At 44.1% G+C, this 21,531-nt stretch overlaps 1 protein-coding gene across 1 annotated transcript in view; it reads right to left on the bottom strand.

The window, feature by feature from the left end:
- The window catches only part of vps8 (VPS8 subunit of CORVET complex), a 111,329-nt gene that overhangs the window by 19,962 nt on the left and 69,836 nt on the right, over positions 1 to 21,531 (bottom strand). The window contains 15 exon segments of the mRNA XM_034101307.2: positions 2,118 to 2,287; positions 4,326 to 4,406; positions 4,948 to 5,030; positions 5,648 to 5,729; positions 6,317 to 6,484; positions 6,579 to 6,668; positions 7,367 to 7,511; positions 7,631 to 7,677; positions 12,504 to 12,593; positions 13,018 to 13,116; positions 13,289 to 13,373; positions 13,937 to 14,019; positions 14,282 to 14,338; positions 14,686 to 14,805; positions 21,268 to 21,339. Coding sequence (XP_033957198.1) covers positions 2,118 to 2,287; positions 4,326 to 4,406; positions 4,948 to 5,030; positions 5,648 to 5,729; positions 6,317 to 6,484; positions 6,579 to 6,668; positions 7,367 to 7,511; positions 7,631 to 7,677; positions 12,504 to 12,593; positions 13,018 to 13,116; positions 13,289 to 13,373; positions 13,937 to 14,019; positions 14,282 to 14,338; positions 14,686 to 14,805; positions 21,268 to 21,339 — 1,472 coding nt within the window.

Genomic DNA, 21,531 nt, shown 5'->3' on the forward strand with positions numbered 1-21,531 from the left:
TGTCGAGATGTGAGAGGACAGAGAGAGTCCAGAGAGGAGGAGAGAGTAGAGAGGAGAGTTTCTGCAGCAGAGTTTGGAGGCAGGAGTTGGAACGAGTCAGAGGAAGGGAGGGCTGAGAGCACCGAGGAGGCAAAGGTAGAGGGGGAGAGGGAACGGAGGTTATGGCGGACAAGTGCAGGATGCGAAGAGATTAGTTTGTTATGTTTGGAAAGGGGTAGAGAGAATGAAATGAAGAAGTGATCGGAGGTGTGGAGCGGGTTTACAGAGAGGTTAGAAGTAGTGCAGTTCCTTGAGAATATGAGATCAAGGACATTGCCAGCTTTATGAGTCGGTGGAGACGGAGATAGTGAGAAAGCAAAGGTGGTTAACAGAGATGTTAGTTCGTCTATCTTCCCCGTCTGGAGGTTGAAGTCTCCGAGAAGTACAGCGGGAGGGCCAGTTTCAGGGATGTGTGAGAAGAGATGATCTAATTCCTCCAAGAAGTCTCCCAAGGCGCCTGGTGGACCGTAGAGAACAACAATGGTTAGTTGTATAGGATGGGTCACTGTGACGGCATGGAATTCAAAGGTGGAAGGAGCGAAGTTAGGTAGCTTGAAGAGGGAAAAGCTCCATTTGGGAGAGAGCAGGAGACCAGTGCCACCTCCTCTGCCAGTGGGTCTGGGTGTATGGGAGAAGGAATATGCTGTGGAGAGAGCTGCTGGGGTGGATGTGTTGGATGGAGTAATCCAGGTCTCAGTGAGAGCAAGGAAATCCAGAGACTGCAGGGAGGCGTAGCCAGAGATGAAGTCAGCCTTATAAATAAAAGAAGACCCTCATGCCGTGGTCGCGAAGCGGCTGAAGTGCCATGGCCACACATTTGCTGAACGTGTGTGGGGATAGGGAGCCGAAACCTGCAATTGCCGGTTCTGAGCCGGGTCCGCGGGACGGGCCGCGGAGGTGGAGGGGGCAACGGGAGCCGAGGGGGCTCTATACCGTCGCCTCTCTCTGCTCCTCATTGTAGCGCTGCACTCTCTCCCCTGCGGAGGAGCTCGAGGAAGAGCCAGTGGCAGCATACGGCTGAGCTGCAGCCTCTCTTCCTCCAGGCAGAGGAAGCGCTGGGTGACCGAGGTGATCGACCCAAAGAGCCCCTCCGTGGATACGGGGGCCCCAAGGAGATCCTTGCGGTCCTTCCTGGACAGCGCAGTGAGTCCCAGCCACACGTGACGCCACCGTGGCCAGGGATATTCACACGGCCAGCTGCGGCAGCTACACCATGGACCAGATTGTTCATCTGGCCAATACAGCGGTCCGAATAATCACTACCGTCCTGAGGCGGGGGGTCGGGGGCGGCCTGCTGAGGGGAAATCAGAGACACGCCCAACACACCGAGATTATTGGCCGCTGCTGCCATCTGCGTACCGAGCCGGAATATTCTGTCCAAATAATCCAGCATTTCTCGGTCACGCGGCAGCGGGGGCAGAGGCTTTTTCCCCTCCGCCCATCCAGCTGCCTGCGGAAGCAGATGGGCCGCCAGGCTCTCATCAAGGGGACACGCTGGGCAAGCTGGGACACGGTGTGTCCCAGCTTGCCCCCCCTTGTCCCACAAATGGCACTGCCTCCTGCTCCTCCATCTCCACATGGTCGTCCGCTTCTTCCGGCGACGCATAGTAGGCCTGAAAGTGCTCCATGCGGTGGTAGCATCCGGCAGGCATTACAGGAGGGAGACTGCAAGCCGTCCCCTGCGTTTTCAGGCCCCAGACACTCGAAACACAGGCGGTGGGGATCGGCACCTGCGATTAGACCGTTGCACGTAGGGCAAGGTCGGTGCTCAAGGACTGGTGAGTTTTCCATTCTTCTCAATTTTCTTCTCTCTCCTTAGCTCTCTCAGTTGTTTATCCTGCTCACTGAAGAGAAAAGGATGACGGGCGGGAGGCGAGGCCGCCTTATATACTGTGGAACTGCGCGCGCACTCAGGTAGGCCCGCCCCCGGGGGCCGGCTACGTTTATAGATTTCTCAGTAGGTGAACGCTCGCATAGTGAGGTCGAGGGCAGTACCCATAGAGTCCAATAGAGGGCGGAGCCTGTGAGATTTAACAGAAGCCACAGGTCATGTGAATTTGAGTCTGCTGCAGTGGTACCTGAACACGATTATCTCCTCCGCAGAGTCATGCCTCCTCTTGTACTGCTGCAGGCAGATGTTACAGTGGTCCTGTCGGGGGTGCAGCCCCCTGGTGACGGCGGCGCGAAGGTGAGCGAGGGACCAGTGGAGGTCATGGTTCAACAGACTGGTGGTGGTTTCAAGAAGAGTCTAAAACAGAACAGACAGCATTATTATTCTCTTGTAGAAGTCGGGAGGAAATAGAGATTTTCATCATTACAGATCATTATGTTATATTATCTATTATCTATATATTATCATTGATTTCAATTAGTTATGTTCAATTACTTATACCTAACATTGTTAACATGATTTTTTATTGTTTTAACTGTGTATGTATTATCGTCATGCCAATAAAGCTAATTTGAATTAAATTGAATCATTTAATATTTCATGTCAATTACAGATATATTCACATATACAGTGGGGCAAAAAAAGTCAGCCACCAATTGTGCAAGTTCTCCCACTTAAAAAGATGAGAGGCCTGTAATTTTCATCCAAGGTACATTTCAACTATGAGAGACAGAATGGGGGGAAATAATCCAGGAAATCACATTGTAGGATTTTTAATGAATTAATTGGTAAATTCCTCGGTAAAATAAATATTTGGTCACCTACAAACAAACAAGATGTCTGGCTCTCACAGACCTGTAACTTCTTCTTTAAGAGCCTCCTCTGTCCTCCACTTGTTAACTGTATTAATTGCACCTGTTTGAACTTGTTATCAGTATAAAAGACACCTGTCAGTGTCCACAACCTCAAACAGTCACACTCCAAACTCCACTATGGCCAAGACCAAAGAGCTGTCAAAGGACACCAGAAACAAAATTGTAGACCTGCACCAGGCTGGGAAGACTGAATCTGCAACAGGTAAGCAGCTTGGTGTGAAGAAATCAACTGTGGGAGCAATCATTAGAAAATGGAAGACATACAAGACCACTGATAATCTCCCTCGATCTGGGGCTCCACGCAAGATCTCACCCCGTGGGGTCAAAATGATCACAAGAACGGTGAGCAAAGATCCCAGAACCACACGGGGGGACCGAGTCAATGACCTGCAGAGAGCTGGGACCAAAGTAACAAAGGCTACCATCAGTAACACACTACGCCGCCAGGGACTCAAATCCTGCAGTGCCAGACGTGTCCCCCTGCTTAAGCCAGTACATGTCCAGGCCTATCTGAAGTTTGCTAGAGAGCATTTAGATGATCCAGAAGAGGATTGGGAGAATGTCATATGGTCAGATGAAACCAAAATAGAAAGTTTTGGTAAAAACTCAACTGGACGTGTTTGGAGGAGAAAGAATGCTGAGTTGCATCCAAAGAACACCTACTGTGAAACATGGGGGTGGAAACATCATGCTTTGGGGCTGTTTTTCTGCAAAGGGACCAGGACGACTGATCCGTGTAAAGGAAAGAATGAATGGGGCCATGTATCGTGAGATTTTGAGTGACAACCTCCTTCCATCAGCAAGGGCATTGAAGATGAAACGTGGCTGGGTCTTTCAGCATGTCAATGATCCCAAACACACCGCCCGGGCAACGAAGGAGTGGCTTCGTAAGAAGCATTTCAAGGTTTTGGAGTGGCCTAGCCAGTCTCCAGATCTCAACCCCATAGAAAATCTTTGGAGGGAGTTGAAAGTCCGTGTTGCCCAGCGACAGCCCCAAAACATCACTGCTCTAGAGTCTAGAGGAGATCTGCATGGAGGAATGGGCCAAAATACCAGCAACAGTGTGTGAAAACCTTGTGAAGACTTACAGAAAACGTTTGACCTCTGTCATTGCCAACAAAGGGTATATAACAAAGTATTGAGATGAACTTTTGTTATTGACATAATACTTATTTTCCACCATAATTTGCAAATAAATTCTTTAAAAATCTGATTTTCTGGATTTTTTTTTCTCATTCTGTCTCTCATAGTTGAGGTATACCTAGGATGAAAATTACAGGCCTCTCTCATCTTTTTAAGTGAGAGAACTTGCACAATTGGTGGCTGACTAAATACTTTTTTGCCCCACTGTATAATAGAAGTTTGAAATCTAAACAAGCAAAAGTTTTTCTTCACACAACCAGAGTAAAACATTTAGGTCTGTTTTATTTATTTGTTTACAGGCAGCATAGTTGAGCAGCTCTGATATGTGTTGTGTTCAGGTGCTGCGCTGCTGTTTACTTATGATACAAAGTGGTTACCTGTTCATAGTTAAAGGTATCCAGCATACCAAGGATGAGGCCTTGGATCTCTGCCAGCTTTCCTCTCCCATAGACCGGGTCCTGACACACAAAGGCGTCACGTCATACACAGAAAACATCACCAAGGGATATATCTCGCTTTTATAAAATCATAAGTTACATCCCTTCAGCAACATCTGCTCTTCAACAAGTCTCCTTGGATCATAAATATCTTGCATCCTGGATTATTGCAAATTTGAATAATCTGTCAAATGTAACCCAGAGGAGTGCATTTCAACAGTTCTTATGCGCATGCTCTTGGGGCATGTACAGTATTAACAAACATTCTGAAATGCTGTATTGATTGGTGCATGTGGGCGTGGTCAATCACATTTAGGCTCAAACTGATCCTGATTTAACTCGGAGGACACTTCCTGCACTCCGGATTTATCTTTCATTGTATTTATCAAAAACATTGCTGTTATTTATATTAACATCATGCTGGACTAATCATAGTTTTGAGTGTTTCAAAACAGATTGACAATGTGTAGGTGTCTTCTTGAAAGTTGCAGTTGTGAAATAAGATTTTTACAAAAGTGCATCTATAAAAAACAATATTTTTAATAGCAGTAAACACACACACCTGCAGTATCCGCTGGATGATAGCAGGCAGAGGAATAAAGCTGCTCATACAGTTGAGAACCTTCATGGTCAGCTCCTTCAGCACTGACACACACAAACAAACAAACACACACAAACACACACACACACACACACACACACACACACACACACACACACACACACACACACACACACACACACACACACACACACACACACACACACACACACACACACACACACACACACACACACACACACACACACACACACACACACACACACACACACACACACACACACACACACACACACACACACACACACACACACACACACACACACACACACACCATTAATATAAAAATGATTATACACAAACGTCAGCAGCATTGTCTGAATAATCTTCACCATCATTATCACTGGCCAACTGTTGAGCTGATGAATAATAAAAAATGGCTACATAAAACACAATCATACCAAATATAATCATAAAGATATGTTTCTATTCTTGATGTAATACTTGATTGAATATAATCTAATCTTAAATATCTGGATGAATTGTTTTGTTCCACATTAAAATAAAAACACATTAACAAAACGAGGGTCAAAGAATGTGAATCTTTGCTCCTCCAGTGTGTGTGTGTGTGTGTGTGTTTGTGTGTGTGTGCGTGCGTGTGCATGTGTGTTTGTGTGTGTGCGCGTGTGTGCGTGTTTACCCTCAAATGTGTGTTCGTCATTAAGCCCCTTCACTTGTTTTTGAGAGGCCATCATGGTCTCCAGAAGTGGAAACCACAAGACCTGTGAGACAAGAAAAGATGAATGAGGAGACAGCAGGTTTATCCCAAAATCCCTCCTCTGTCCTCTTTGATCGGGGCACGCCAAATCAAAGGACGTCGCAATTGTATGTAGAGACGTCAAGGAGAGAGGAGTGAGGAGGGAGGAGAGGGGAGTGAGGAAACACAAGTGCAGGCTATGAGAAAGTGTTATAACAACTCGCGTATCAATCATGGATGTATAAGAGAGCGGTTTAAATGATAAACAATTATAAACAATGAATGTGCTTACTTTTTAGTAAGTAGTCGTTTGTGTTGCATGAGTGGATAAAGAACACTGTCAAACTGTTAAATGGTAAAGGAAATATTTAAATTCGGTAAATATGCCTTATAAATCTTCTAGTCACATTCTGTGGATAGATTAAATTACAACATCCAATACAGAAGTGCATAAAAACAAAACGAAGCTCTAATAACAAAATTACGGATTAATGACCATTAATCCTCTAATTATTCATATTATATATTTTCGTGATATAAATGTAATACCGTTAAACACAAATGCAGGACTGAAAATAATACCTTGATTCCCATGCATGGAAGCAGCAGTACCTCTCTTTGTTGCTGGTCCAGGCTGTCAGAGCTTCGGTGGCACAGCTCTATGATGTCATTCAGCGACTCCTTCACTCTGCTCAGTGTGTGGTCCCTGTCTCTCTCCTCCCCCCCTGCATCTGCTCTCTCACTCTCAGCAGTGAGGACACTCAGTTTCTCCTTCAGAGTCTTCAAAGCAAACACATTTCAAATTGGTAAATGGTGACATGTTCGTTCATTAATACATCTAAGAAATGATTTATCTGTGCTAGTTTGTAGCTACCTCTAACAGGACAGCAAAAGCTCCATGAACATCTCCCTTCATCTCCAGCAAGTAGGCTGTGGCCTCGCTGTGGTGGTACTTCTGAGTTGTCTACAGAGGTGGAAAGAAAGACGCAGAAGAACAGTTTTTGTAGGAAGAATCTCAGACCTTGGTTACACAACACATTGAAAGTAAAATCATTTCTGAACTTTTATTTTATGTGCCTGTGTCTACAAGTTAAAAACAGATCATCATTGGTTAAATGTGTGAAACAAAGAGACCTGAAATATTGATATTTTCTCTATTATCCTTCTAAAAGTCTTGCATTCATGAACGATTTAAGCCAGTTACCATTGAGAACATGCAGCCCAATCACTTGTAAAACCATCTACTGTTGCGAAATTGGAGGGCACTGAACTATAAAACCAAACAGGCATGCTAGCATCTCTGTGAGATAAATGCTAACAACAACATGATAACATGCTCACAATAACAATGCTAACATGCTAATGTTAAGCAGGTGAAATTAAGTATGTACCTATTTCTTTAACTTTAATCTCTGTGTTTTATACAGTAATGTAATAATGTTTTCCCTTGATGTTCGTCATAATGGTTTTTTCCACCACTTTGAATTACCCCGTGTTTAAAAGGTGCTATATTTAAAAACGTGCCTTGCTGTGGACTTGGAGTAAGTTTAACTCCTGTTCACAAACACATGCAATGTGTATTAACAACAACAACAACAACAACAACAACAACAACAACAACAACAACAACAACAACAACAACAGTAGTATAGTGGACGGTACCTGTATGGCCTCCTCCAGTCTGTAGTGCTGGGAGGTCTGCAGGAAGCCCAGGAGCTGCCGGGGGCCGAAGCGGCACAGTAAGTCCAGCAGGAGCTCATGGAGGTCCCTCTGCAGAGGCAGCATGGTCCCTGAGAGATGGCCCTCCCTGTGACACAGCACATCAAGAAATGTGGAGGAAGAGAAGGAGGAGGGAGGAGAGGAGGAGATAATGTATATAAGGAGATAGGCAGCAGAGTTATCATTAGGACAGGAAGCCCCCCCTACCGTGGCTCCAGGAGGCAGCTGAGGAACCTGAAGAGTAACTGGTCATCCTGAAGGGACAGAGAGAGAGCGAGAGAGAGCAAGAGAGAGAGAGAGAGAGAGTTAGAGAGGGATACATTTGTACAGCAGGTGTGTATATATTGTGTTGCACAGATTAATATATTTTTATAAACCCATAATTTTCTTTATTATTTTCCGCATTGAAAGACAAAGAAAACGGCAACAACGGCAACAATAACTACATCCACATTTTCCATAAAGGCTTCCTGTTTTCATGGATTGTTTCAATGGGGTCCAGGAAGACGTCTTCCTGGACCCCATTGGCCCCGCATTTGTATAAAATGAGTTGTTTTTTTGCAGAGATATTTACAAAAAACAGCTTGCCAACTGATTATCACCTATATGTCCTCTTATCACATAATGAATTAGCTGTGCAAATTTGATTGAGTTTTTTTAATAGATCCAAAAAACGACCAGGACGTCGTCAGGGTCACAGTAAACACAAAGATGTAACGTAAATTATGTTACATATTATTACTAAAACTTCTTATGATTATATATTTTTTTAATTCAATTTTATTCAATATTTTATTTATTTCAGCGTAAAATGGAGCAAGTGTTACAAAACCCAATTCCCCCAAGATAAATAAAGTATTCAGATTAATGGCAGGGAAGCTGTAAAGCTAGTTCACACACACTCACACAGGGCCGTATCCAGGATTTCCTAAATACCGAGGTCCAAACATGCTAGGGGGGTTCGGGGGATACCCCCTGAGATTTTTGGGATTTTCATGATCTAGTTAGGTGCTTTTTAAGTCCTGTGGGGGGTCACACATTGGATAATATATTGATTTCAACCCATGTCAGTGGGCTGACAATGTCAGCATCAATTATTTTTAAAGTGTAATACATAAGAATCAGTTGATTGTTACTATTAATGATCTGGACATGCAGAAGAGGCTAAAATGATCACAACACATTGTCAACATTCATTTTCCATGTATCTCTCCTTTCCATAACCTGCAGCCTCTCTTCCATCGTCTTTAGTCTCTCTGTCTTCTTCCTGTTCATTACTCTCTCTGTCCTCTACTCTTTCCTTTTGTTCAATCTCTCCCTCGTTGTTCACTTTTTGCTCTTCCTCACTTGTCGCTCCTGCCAGTGAATTAAAAGCAATTCAGCTATTTAGTTCATTTCACTTGTTTGTTTGCATTCTTTTTTTTAATTTTAAATCTGTTTTGTTTGATTCTCAAAAGAGAACAAAGATGTAAGCAAATTGTGTTTTATACAATTGTATGTTATTATGACATCTGGGAACGTCTGGAGGAGGCCCAAGTTCAGGAGGCCTTCAACTCGCACCTCCGGCGGAGCTTTTCGGGCATTCCTGTGGAGGTTGGGGACATTGAACCAGAGTGGTCGGTGTTCAAAGCCTCTATTGCCGAAGCCGCGGTGGGGAGCTGTGGTCTCAAGGTCCTAGGTGCCTCAAGGGGCGGTAACCCTCCAACCTCCTGGTGGACACCGGTGGTCAGGGAAGCCGTCCGACTGAAGAAGGAGGCCTTCAGGGATTTGTTATCCCGGGGGACTCCCGAGGCAGTTGCAAGGTACCGACAGGCCCGAAGGGCAGCAGCCTCATCCGTGGCCGAGGCAAAGCAGCGGGTGTGGGAGAAGTTTGGAGAAGACATGGAGAAGGACTTTCGGGCGGCACCAAAGTTGTTCTGGAAAACTGTCCGACACCTCAGGAGGGGGAAGCAGGGAACCATCCAAGCTGTGTACAGTAAGGATGGGACGTTGTTGACCTCAACTGATGGAGTGTTGGGGCGTTGGAAGGAACACTTTGAGGAACTCCTGAACCCGACAACTCCGCCCTCTATGTTAGAGGCAGAGCTGGAGTATGACGGGGGATCAACACCAATCTCCCGGGGGGAGGTCACTGAGGTCGTCAAACAACTCCACAGTGGCAAAGAGAAAATGAGATCCGCCCGGAAATGCTGAAGGCTCTGGGTGTTGAGGGACTGTCATGGTTGACACGTCTCATCAACGTTGCGTGGAAGTCGGAAACAGTACCGAAGGAGTGGCAGACCGGGGTGGTGGTCCCCCTTTTCAAAAAGGGGGATCAGAGGGTGTGTGCCAATTACAGAGGCATCACACTACTCAGCCTCCCCGGGAAAGTTTACTCCAAGGTACTTGAAAGGAGGGTCAGGCCGATTGTCGAACCTCAGATTGAGGAGGAACAATGCGGATTCCGTCCTGGTCGTGGAACGACGGATCAGCTTTTTACTCTCGCAAGGATCCTGGAGGGGGCCTGGGAGTACGCTTATCCGGTCTACATGTGTTTTGTAGACTTGGAGAAGGCGTATGACCGGGTTCCCAGGGAGTTACTGTGGGAGGTGCTGCGGGAGTATGGGGTGAGGGGGTCTCTGCTCAGGGCCATCCAATCTCTGTACTCCCAAAGCGAGAGCTGTGTCCGGGTCCTCGGCAGTAAGTCGGACCCATTTCCGGTGAGGGTTGGCCTCCGCCAGGGCTGCGCTTTGTCACCAATCCTGTTTGTAATATACATGGATCGGATTTCGAGGCGTAGTCGTGGGGGGGGGGGTCTGCAGTTCGGTGGACTAAGGATTGCACCACTGCTTTTTGCAGATGATGTGGTTCTGATGGCTTCATCGGTCTGCGACCTTCAGCACTCACTGGATCGGTTCGCAACCGAGTGTGAAGCGGCTGGGATGAGGATCAGCACCTCCAAATCTGAGGCCATGGTTCTCAGCAGGAAACCGATGGACTGTCCACTCCAAGTAGGGAATGAGTCCTTACCCCAAGTGAAGGAGTTCAAGTATCTCGGGGTCTTGTTCTCGAGTGAGGGAACAATGGAGCGTGAGATGGGCCGGAGAATCGGAGCAGCGGGAGCGGTATTGCAGTCGCTTTACCGCACCGTTGTGACGAAAAGGGAGCTGAGCCAGAAGGCAAAGCTCTCTGTCTACCGGGCCATTTTCGTTCCTACCCTCACCTATGGTCATGAAGGATGGGTCATGACCGAAAGAACGAGATCGCGGATACAAGCGGCCGAGATGGGTTTCCTCCGCCGGGTGGCTGGTGTCTCCCTTAGAGATAAGGTGAGAAGTTCGGTCATCAGGGAGGGACTCGGAGTTGAGCCGCTCCTCCTTCGCGTCGAAAGAAGCCAGTTGAGGTGGTTCGGGCACCTAGTTAGGATGCCACCTGGGCGCCTCCCTAGGGAGGTGTTCCAGGCACGTCCAGCTGGGAAGAGACCAAGGGGTAGACCTAGGACCAGGTGGAGGGATTATATCTCTTCGCTGGCCTGGGAGCGCCTTGGGATCCCCCAGTCAGAGCTGGTTGATGTCGCCAGGGAAAAGAAAGTTTGGGGCTCTCTGCTGGAACTGCTACCCCCGCGACCCAACCACGGATAAGCGGGAGAAGATGGATGGATGGATGGTAATAGAGATTTTTGTCCAGAAGGATAGGCAAATGGACTTCATTTTCAAGACCACCATTTTATTGAAAATGGGATCTTACATGGGATCTTACATGGGATCTTAGAGAACAATTCAATATTTAAATGATAAAATTACATTTTGTGGGTATCCTTCTGTTGAACTGTCTGTTTAAAATGAATTGAAGCATCAGACTAAAGAGGCTTTTGAAAATAATATTATATTTTGATTTAGGTCAAAATATAATATTTGTAAACCTGAAGAGTCAGTGCCAGTGCCTCACCAGCCATGAACCTCACTGCAGAAGCTTATATATAGACATCTAAGTTTGTTGTGCCCCACCACTTTTGTACATATAGAAACGCCACTGGATAAATAGACAGATAAATAGATGGGCTTATTAAGCCTACATTATTTTGTGTGACTCCAGTTCCTCCCTGACTTCCATCACTTTCTCTCTCTCTCTCTCTCTTTCTCTCTGCCTGTCCTGTCTCTTCTTTACCAAAGCTGAGCTTCGACTGACGTAGTCTTTTCATTATATCTGAGTCAGTGTAAAAAGAAAACAATACAATGTTATATCTTCAATGTTTTACTCAAATTGAAATGAAAGAAAAGCATTACAATGTTTGTTAAAAGGTAATCCTTCTGACATTGGATGAACATAATTAACTTTAGCTCTCTAGCTAGTTTATTCACGCAATTTAAACCAAAGTATAGCCTATAGCTGCAATATAAGTTAGTGTGCATGTTGTTGGACGTCCACTGACTAACGTAGAGCGTTCACACAGGATCTGCTGGTCATATGATGTCCTGATGAACAGAAACACAAGCAGCCCGCTGGACTCAGATCTCTAGATACTTCATCACTCCTTCGCTGCTCCGATACAAGTCCGACTCCGGGCTGCGGTAGTTTGTTGATACATGTCGTCTTCTTCCGTTTGCTTTAACAGAGGCTACGTAGTTATGCAGCGCCCCCATGGTCAGTAAATGGAAGTACTACAAAGAACCCCGTTTAGTGCAATTATTTCACAAGTTTTGTTATACACAGCTCGGAAAATATTACCGAGGTCCGGACCTCGGTGACCTCAATGGTAGATACGGCCATGCACTCACACACTGATGGAAATGCTTTTTGGAGCAATTTGGGGACCCTCTGAGTGGTGGGCTGCTCTTCTCTTTATATAGCTGCTGACAGTAAATATACACTGAATGGATATTATAAGTAAAATGCCTCCATATACTTCTTTGGAGCAGGTGGCTAGGCTACAGTACATATTGCACCTTAAATACATATTTGCCAATCTCGATATGAGTTCCAGTGAAGTTAAAGGTTTTTTCATCAGTTTCAGTGCAGAAATGTAGGTATCTAGACTGTGACAAAATATAATTAGCAGATAAAGAAGATATAATAACATCACTGTTTATGTTGACCTTACCTGAAGCTCAGAGATGATTTGCTGCACCTCTTCAGCGAAGTGAAACAGCACCATGTCAGCTGACTTGCTGGGGTCAAGGGTCACCAGCTCCTGTGAACAGATGTCAGAGGGTTTGTATGTTAATGCAAACACCATCACTTACAGACATAATGTAGGCCAGAGAGTCATCCGTCATTTCTGTTCTTTTAAATGTTCTTAAGATCTCTGCAGTGAGAGGAAAAAAAGACTAATATAGGCACATGACTCAACTCGTGACCAACAAGCGTGCCATTTTCTACTGCAACTACCTTAACCTTGAGAAACTGAGACCTTGAGTTGTGCTACGCTGCTATGAATAAAATACTATAATTCTCATTAAATGCAAAAAGAGTAAGCACAAAATGATCGATTTTGCTCTGTGGTTCATGCAAACGATAAAAAATATATATATATAGCTTCAAATATTAGTGTAGCGTTGGTGGTGTGAAGTGACATTAAGGCAGAACGGTAATTATCTATCTGAATATGTTCTGACCTGTATGTGTTGCAGCACTTTGTCCTTCACTGTTTGTTTCTCCTCAGCGCTGTAGCCGGGCATGGACAGCAGATTGTGGATGTAGCTGAAGATCTCCCCCTGATACACACACACACACAAACATCTTAAAAGCTTTATTTCAACCTGTAAAAGTTGAGAAAACACAGCTTGCATGCAATCATAACCAGCAAATGAAGGTCCCACACACCCACATGAATGAACAAACATGCAAATGCACACATTTTACACATATCAATCTCACACATGTTACCTTCCTGAGGGGGTCTCTCAGGTAGCAGTCGATGATCCGGTCGAACAGATGTTTCTTCTCATAGAGAAATTCACAGATTTGGTAGCTGAAGCGAGAGGAGACAGTGTGATACAAAATGACATTGAGGACCATGACATGTGATATTCACAAATGTTAATTCAATTCTAATAAGTTATTGTTGACCCTGGGTTTTTTTTCAGTTATTTGAGCAAACTTCTTGATGACATGAGGTTCCACAGAAAGCAGTATAGTAAGACTGAGCTCTTTTAGATAGTGTAGTGAATGTATAGGGTGGGTCTGTGAAATATCATAATTAAAAGTCAAAACTGCACTGTATTTTTTTAAATTACGGATTAAAGGAATACGTGTATTTCCAAAGGTGTCTCTCAGAGTGGCAGACCTGCAGGAAATCATCACCAACTCTGCACTTTAAGCTTTCACTCTCTGGAGCTTTTCTTCCCTTTTAAAGATTTGGTTTGGTTAAATAGAAAAACATATCCAAATGTGCTGTTTAGTTCAGTCTCAGTGCCCCATCCTCTTCCCTGATAGACCTGCTCATGTGCAAAAATGCTATAATTATTTTCTAATTCCACTTTACAATTATTCAATGTGAATGTCTTTGTTTACAGTGTTTGGTCAGCTACTCACAAATTGGCTTTCTCTGCCAAAGTTAGCAGCCTTTCTTCATTAAACTGGACCACCCCCCCGACCTGCAGCAGCTCCAGCAGAACCTGCAAACCACCATCCACCCAGAGACATGAGATCACAAACTGCACACATGAGAGTAGAGGTACAACATACTGTATATACAGTATATATCCACTGAGATTTCACCTTTTGTATGCTTCCCATAATTGCAGGATCTCACACATCTTTCTTGTACTAAATATAAAAGTAGCAGGACAATCTGGTAGAATTGTGTTTGACCTGCGACAATTCTACCAGATCATGAGAGATGAGAGAGAGAAACTTCTTTGTGTTTCTTTCACCAACCTGCTGCCTCTCAGTGTGTCGAGAGTCATCGTCTGGGCAACACAGGAACTCCAGCACCTGCAGACACAGAGTCAAGATGAGGAGGAATAATACAACAGTGGAGGAGTCTGGTGAAACTTGTGAGGGAGGGCATGCATTGAATTAGGGGGTCCTTGATACTAAAAGTCCTTTATGCAAGCCTCAAAATCATAAGGTGGATTAAAAGCCCCTCCTGTAGATGGAGTTGTCAAGGTGGGGGTAGTAACATTAAAAGAACATGCAAGCAGTAAGGGGAAGCTTTTGCCCCCACTATCTAAACATTACTGCATTGTTTCTAAATTCATTTTAAAAGTAAACTGCCTCTCTGAGTGAAACCATTAGGGTCATATGATCAATGATCAAAGACTCAGGCTCTGATTGGTTACCTGATCAAAGAGCTTCCTGTTCACAAACAGTGTGTTGTCTGGCTTGGCCAACTGACGAGCCAAAAAGGTGAAGAGCCCGCCCACCTGGGAGGGAGTGAAGTCTGGGTTGTCCACCATCACCTAGGTAACCAGAGAGACAGAGACGATGATCAAACCAAAGAGAAAGATAGATGGAGTTTATTGTCCCTGGAGACAGGGACAATAAAAACACGAATATGATATTAATAAAAGCCCTCTTAAACCCAACTAAATGCTGTCCTAGTGTGTTGTTGGATATGTTATATAAATAAAAATGTAATAATCTAGCTACATAAAATGACCCAGCTAGCGGGGAACGTTCTCACAACTTTGGCTAACGTTACCTATTGGTTCTAATAAGGTTTTAAAGAAACGTTTAATCTGATGTTCAAAGAACCTTTTTAGGATGTTTATTTTTTCAAATAATGTTCCTATAAGGTTTAAGGTTAACTAAGACATAACGTTTTAACTGCAACATTCAGAGGATGTTTTCAGGATGTTATTGAGGCCTGAGATGACAGAAAGTTTATTTATAAATGTTCCTTTAATGTTGTATGTTAACAAAGATGGAACGTTTTCCTTGCAACATTCTAAGGATGTGTTTTGGACGTTATTGGGTAACACATTAAAGATGTTCTTCCAGACAGGGAAGATAGACGAACTAACATCTCTGTTAACCGCCTTTGCTTTCTCACTGTCTCCATCCCCACCAACTCATAAAGCTGGCAATGTCCTTGATCTCATATTCTCAAGGAACTGCGCTACTTCTAACCTCTCTGAAAATCCGCTCCACACCTCCGATCACTTCTTCATTTCATTCTCTCTACCCCTTTCCAAACATAACAAACTAATCTCTTCTCATCCTGCACCTGTCCGCCATAACCTTCGTTCCCTCTCCCCCTCTACCTTTGCCTCATCGGTGCTCTCAGCCCTCCCTTCCTCTGACTCTTTCCAATTGCTGCCTCCAAACTCTGCTGCAGAAACTCTCCTCTCAACTCTCTCATCCTCTCTGGACTCCCTCTGTCCTCTCACATCTCGGCAGGCTCGTCAGTCCCCTCCTGCTCCCTGGCTAAATGATGCACTGCGTGCTAATAGAACCGTCCTTCGGGCAGCAGAGCGGAAATGGTGGAAATCCAAACACCGTGACGACCTCCTAACCCAGGGGTCGGCAACCCGCGGCCCACGGGCCGCATGCGGCCCTTTACGCCCTCTGCTCTGGCTCCCTTGAGCTTAGACAAAAATAAGAAGGAAATAAAATAAAAGTATTTGTAGGACTATTTATATTTTGTTGGATGGTTGAAAATGTTTCGTATGTTGTATTTTGAGGTGATACTGTGACACATAAATAAAAAACAAAACGGTTTTAATTAGGTCAACTAAAAAATGCGTCACATCCTGCTCCGGTCCCGCGCGAGCGCCTTTTCTTGGAGGCGAATAACCTGACCCCCGGCTCGATGAGCGAACTATGGATAAATCAAAGAAAAGTACCGGAGGAACACAGGATTTAATTCTGCGTGGACAGAGTTGTCTGCTTTCATAGCAAACGATGCTGGTTTACCGGTATGTTTGATGTAGAGAGAAGTTGTCAACGGTGGTGCAGCCTTTTACGAGGGGGAGGAAGACAGCTGACGATCTTCAGTCATAATTCAATGGGGTATGTAATTTATTTCAGAAAACACTTTTTGTTATATTCCATGGAATGCTCTTAACGTCCCGATAGCAATGTATATATTAAATGCTTTGACAATAAATACATACAAAAATGAATCTCTAGAAGCCGTAGCACTGTAAAAAGCACGACCAATCATCTGAGCCGGCTAAAATAACTGGATGGCCTACCTGCCTGTCAGCCTTCCATCTGGGCACAAACTTACCTCGTGCCCTCATTGGTCATGCGCGCGTTCGTGTGTGTTGGAGGAGGGGCTCTGTGAGGAAGTCTGAAGGAAGAGGCATATTTTTTCCGGTTGTGTACTTTCAAATTCTAGCGCACTCGAGCTGGTTTCTCCATTCTTACCTTTAACTCTTTTTAGGGTGCAGATATATGTTTTATTTATTTCAAAGTGGGCCCATTTAATAATATTTTTTTTCCCCTTCAAATGTGCAGAGGACTCCCCAAGTGCTGTGTTTAATTTATTTTAAAGTAGGCCTGTGTATTATTTTTAATTCTCCTTATAAAAGTTATTTGTTTCTTATTAGAGGTTAACAGTTTTATATCATGTAATAAATAGCCTAATAAATGCAAAAAAAACTGTAGTTTTTGTCTGATATAACAATACAAAACTATGAAATATGTGTTGCGGCTCCAGACAAAACATTTTTTGGAAGAAAGGAGCAAAATGGCTCTTTTGGTCAAAAAGGTTGCAGACCCCTGTCCTAACCTATCAGGCTCTCCTCTCCTCTTTCTCTGCTTCGATCTCTCAGGCAAAAAGCACTTTCTTTCAAGATAAGATCCAATATTCCTATTCCAATCCTAAAAAACTATTTTCCATCTTCTCCACCCTCTTGGACCCTCCCAAAGCCCCTTCCCCCTCCTCCCTTTTGTCAAGCGACTTTGTTAACCACTTTGAAAAAAAGGTTGATGATATTCGCTCTTCTTTTTTTGACTCACCTTTACTCACCGATGGGTCACCAGACCCTCTTTTCACCCACACACTGACCTCCTTTTCCTCTCTCTCTTCAAGTGAGGTTCTTACCCTCATTACCTCTGCCCGCCCTACCACCTGTCCTCTGGACCCTATCCCTTCAAACCTCCTTCAGACTGTCGCTCCTGATATTCTACCGTTTCTCACCCACTTCATCAACACTTCTCTAACTTCTGGTCACTTTCCAAACAGTCTCAAGGAGGCAAGAGTAAACCCTCTCCTAAAGAAACCCACTCTCAACCCGTCAGATGTTATAAACTACAGGCCTGTCTCTCTCCTCCCGTTCCTGTCTAAAACACTTGAACGCGCTGTCTTTAGACAACTCTCCTGCTATCTCCATCAGAACAACCTTCTGGATCCGCACCAGTCTGGTTTCAAGGCAGGTCACTCCACAGAAACTGCCCTCCTTGATGTCACTGAGGAACTGCACACTGCTAAAGCAGCCTCCCTCTCCTCTGTCATCATCCTTTTGGACCTGTCTGCTGCATTCGACACGGTGAATCATCAGATCCTCCTTCGCACTCTCCAAGAACTTGGAGTTTCAGGCTCTGCACTTTCCCTCCTCACCTCATACCTCAAAGACCGCACCTACAGGGTTACTTGGAGAGGGTCCGAGTCCGACCCTTGTCAATTAACTACAGGGGTCCCTCAGGGCTCTGTTCTTGGTCCCCTCCTCTTCTCCTTGTACACAAACTCGCTCGGATCAGTCATTAGCCCGCATGGTTTTTCATACCACTGCTACGCTGACGACACACAATTAATTCTGTCCTTTCCCCGCTCAGAGACCCAGGTCGTCGCACGCATCTCTGCTTGTCTAGCTGACATCTCTCAGTGGATGTCTGATCATCACCTCAAGCTCAACCATGACAAGACTGAACTGCTTTTCCTTCCGGGAAAAGATTGTCCCACTCTTGACCTGACAATCAACATCGGCCCCTCTGTTGTTTCCCCGACCCAGACTGCAAGGAATCTGGGTGTGACCCTAGATAACAACCTGTCCTTCACTGCAAACATCGCTGCTACAACCCGCTGCTGCAGATACACGCTTTACAACATCAGGAGGATGCGTCCCCAGCTGACCCAGAAAGCGACGCAGGTTCTGGTACAGGCTCTCGTCATCTCACGCCTAGACTACTGCAACTCCCTCCTGGCTGGTCTACCTGCATGTGCCATCCGACCTCTGCAGCTCATCCAGAATGCAGCTGCTCGCCTGGTCTTCAACCTTCCTAAATTCTCCCACACCACGCCGCTCCTCGGCTCCCTCCACTGGCTTCCGGTAACTGCTAGAATCCAGTTCAAGACAATGGTACTTTCGTACCATGCTGCGAATGGATCTGGCCCTTCCTACATCCAAGGTTAAACGGTTAAACCGTACACCCCAGCACGTGCACTCCGCTCTGCATCAGCCAAACGACTCGCTGCACCATCGCTGCGAAGGGGACCCAAGTTCGCATCAGCAAAAACACGTGGGTTTGCTATCCTGGCTCCAAGATGGTGGAATGAGCTCTCCATTGACATCAGGACAGCAGATAGCTTACACACCTTCCGGCGCAGACTGAAAACTCATCTCTCTCGACTCCACTTCGAGCGATAGAACTATTAACAAAGCACTTATATACTAATAAAGGGCTGGCTTATCTAAAGCCAGTTGAGTAGCACTTGAAATGTTTTTGCTCTATGAAGCCTGATGTACTTATATGATTCTGTTTTCTTCAAGTTTGTATTTTGTTGGTCGAACGCACTTATTGTAAGTCGCTTTGGATAAAAGCGTCAGCTAAATGCAATGTAATGTAATGTTCTTTATAAAACGTTCCCTCAATGTTACATGATAACAAATGAAGGACATTTTCAATGCAACATTCTGAAAATGTTTTCAGGATGTTATTGAGGCCTGAGATGACAGAAGGGTTTTATAAAATGTTCCTTTAATGTTACATGATAACAAATGAAGAACATTCTCCAAGCAACATTCTGCAAATGTTTTCAGGATGTTATTGAGGCCTGAGATGACAGAAGGGTTTTATAAAATGTTCCTTTAATGTGATATGTTAACAAAGGTGGAACGTTTTCCTTGCAACATTCTAAGGATGTGTTGTGGACGTTGTTGGGTAACACATTAAAGATGTTCTTTATAAAACGTTCCCTCAATGTTACATGATAACCAAAGAAGAACATTTTTAAAGCAACATTTGGATAATGTTTTCAGGAGGTTATTATATTTTTATAAAATGTTCCTGTGATGCGAAATATTAACAGGGTCATGGTCAACGTCAGATTTATTTGTAGTGCGCTTTAAAAAACAAACTTGCTGCATTTGTTTGAAAAGGATGTTTAAAATAAATCTGATGTCACCACATTTTTGTTTTTAGAAAAAAACAAGCACGTAATTCATGATATTGCACGTTTGCGTAGGCATGTCTGAGTTCCCAGCTAGACATTGTTGGTTCTAAAAACATTCTGAGAATGTTACCATTCATTGTTCTAGGAATGGTTTCATCGAGAAGTTTTATTTTGGTTCCTAGAATGTACTTCTGAAAGGTAGGATAACGTTCTCTAAAAACATTCTTAAAATGTTTGGTGATAACATTGTTCGAACATTATACCCCAAGTGTTTTTGTTGTTTATGCACATATCTCTATGGTCATATGGATCGAATAACACTTAGAAAACCAAGGACAGACATATAGAAGAATGGACCGACTATCACTGCCCGTCCCTGAAACCCCGGTTAGTGGGTTAGTGCCCCCCCCCCCCCCCCCCCCTCACCTGCCTGCTGGTCTGCTCTACACGGCTGGGAGCAATCTCCAATCAACCACACCTGCAACCTGCTCATCAGCCACACTATGAAAACCTGCAGCCTGCACTCATTCCCTGCCAGATTGTTGCCGTGAACGGTTTGTTGCGTGCCGCTCTACCTTTTTACCAGCATATTCTTTGACAACTTTGCCTGCTTTTGCCTCACACTCATTTTTGTGTCTCTCCCAGGAGGAATCCAAGGCCTGCCACACAATCAAGACCAGCCAGGTCTCTCCACCCTGGAACAACTGTTTCCCACTGCCGCCATAACCAACCTCCACTCCCAGCTCCCCTTTTCTAATAAACAAATGTTACTTTCACCAGCTGATTCCGAGTCATCCTTGTACATGTGTTAATAGTCAAATTCCAATAGTTAAGTAAACTATCATAATCATCCTAATGACCAGAGTGGTCAGTCCACTTACCCAGGAATTTTGAGTTGATCAATTACAGGAATATTATGTCTTTATGTTCTAATAATGTAAACATATTTTAGTAAATTGTTACCACAGAACACTTGCATACTTTTTTTAACATAAACCATGTTATCCTTCTCTAAAATAATAACATTCTGGCAACATAAAAAATCTAACTTGCAGCTGAAAATGTTTTAAGAACAGTAGGGCATAATGTTCTAACAATGGTAGAAAAAACATTTTAAGAATGTTTTTAGAGAACGTTATCCTACCTTTCAGAAGAACATTCTGGAAACCAAAATAAAACCTCCTGCTGAAAACGTTTTAAGGGCATAATGTTTTAACAATGTTATCAAAAACATTTGAAGAAGGTTATCACCAAACATTTTAAGAATGTTTTTAGAGAACGTTATCCTACCTTTCAGAAGAACGTTCTGGGAACCAAACAAAAACTTCCCGCTGAAAACCTTCCTAGAACAATGAACATTCTCAGAATGTTTTTAGAACCAAACATTTCTAGCTGGGGACCATGTCACTGTAATTTCTGTTCAGCCCTGGTCAATTGTGGAATTTCTGTGACAGAGAGTAACAACCAAGAGAAGGTCAGTGAATGCGGATGGATCTGTCAGATTACTGACAGAGCCTCTCTTTACTATCAATAATCAGATCAAAGATACACACAGAACATGAATTATCTTTATATATTTTACCTGGAGTAGGATGTCCACTATCCTCTGCTGATACTCGAGGGCTTGCTTATCATTCTTAAAGTCTTCAAATGTCTAGAATGAAGCAGGAAAACAAAGTTAAATAATTAAAAGAGCAAATCTTAATTGTTTTTAATGTAACAGTTCAATTTTCTAACAAAAAAAAAACACATCTGGACTGATTGCAGTTTCCTTTTTATTCAAACAATTCAAGATATAGGAAAATGATAGTTGGATACCAGAGATACTGTGTGTGGCAGTGAATCA

This window comes from Pseudochaenichthys georgianus, chromosome 15 (genome assembly GCF_902827115.2).
Source record: "Pseudochaenichthys georgianus chromosome 15, fPseGeo1.2, whole genome shotgun sequence".
Classification (NCBI taxonomy): domain Eukaryota; kingdom Metazoa; phylum Chordata; class Actinopteri; order Perciformes; family Channichthyidae; genus Pseudochaenichthys; species Pseudochaenichthys georgianus.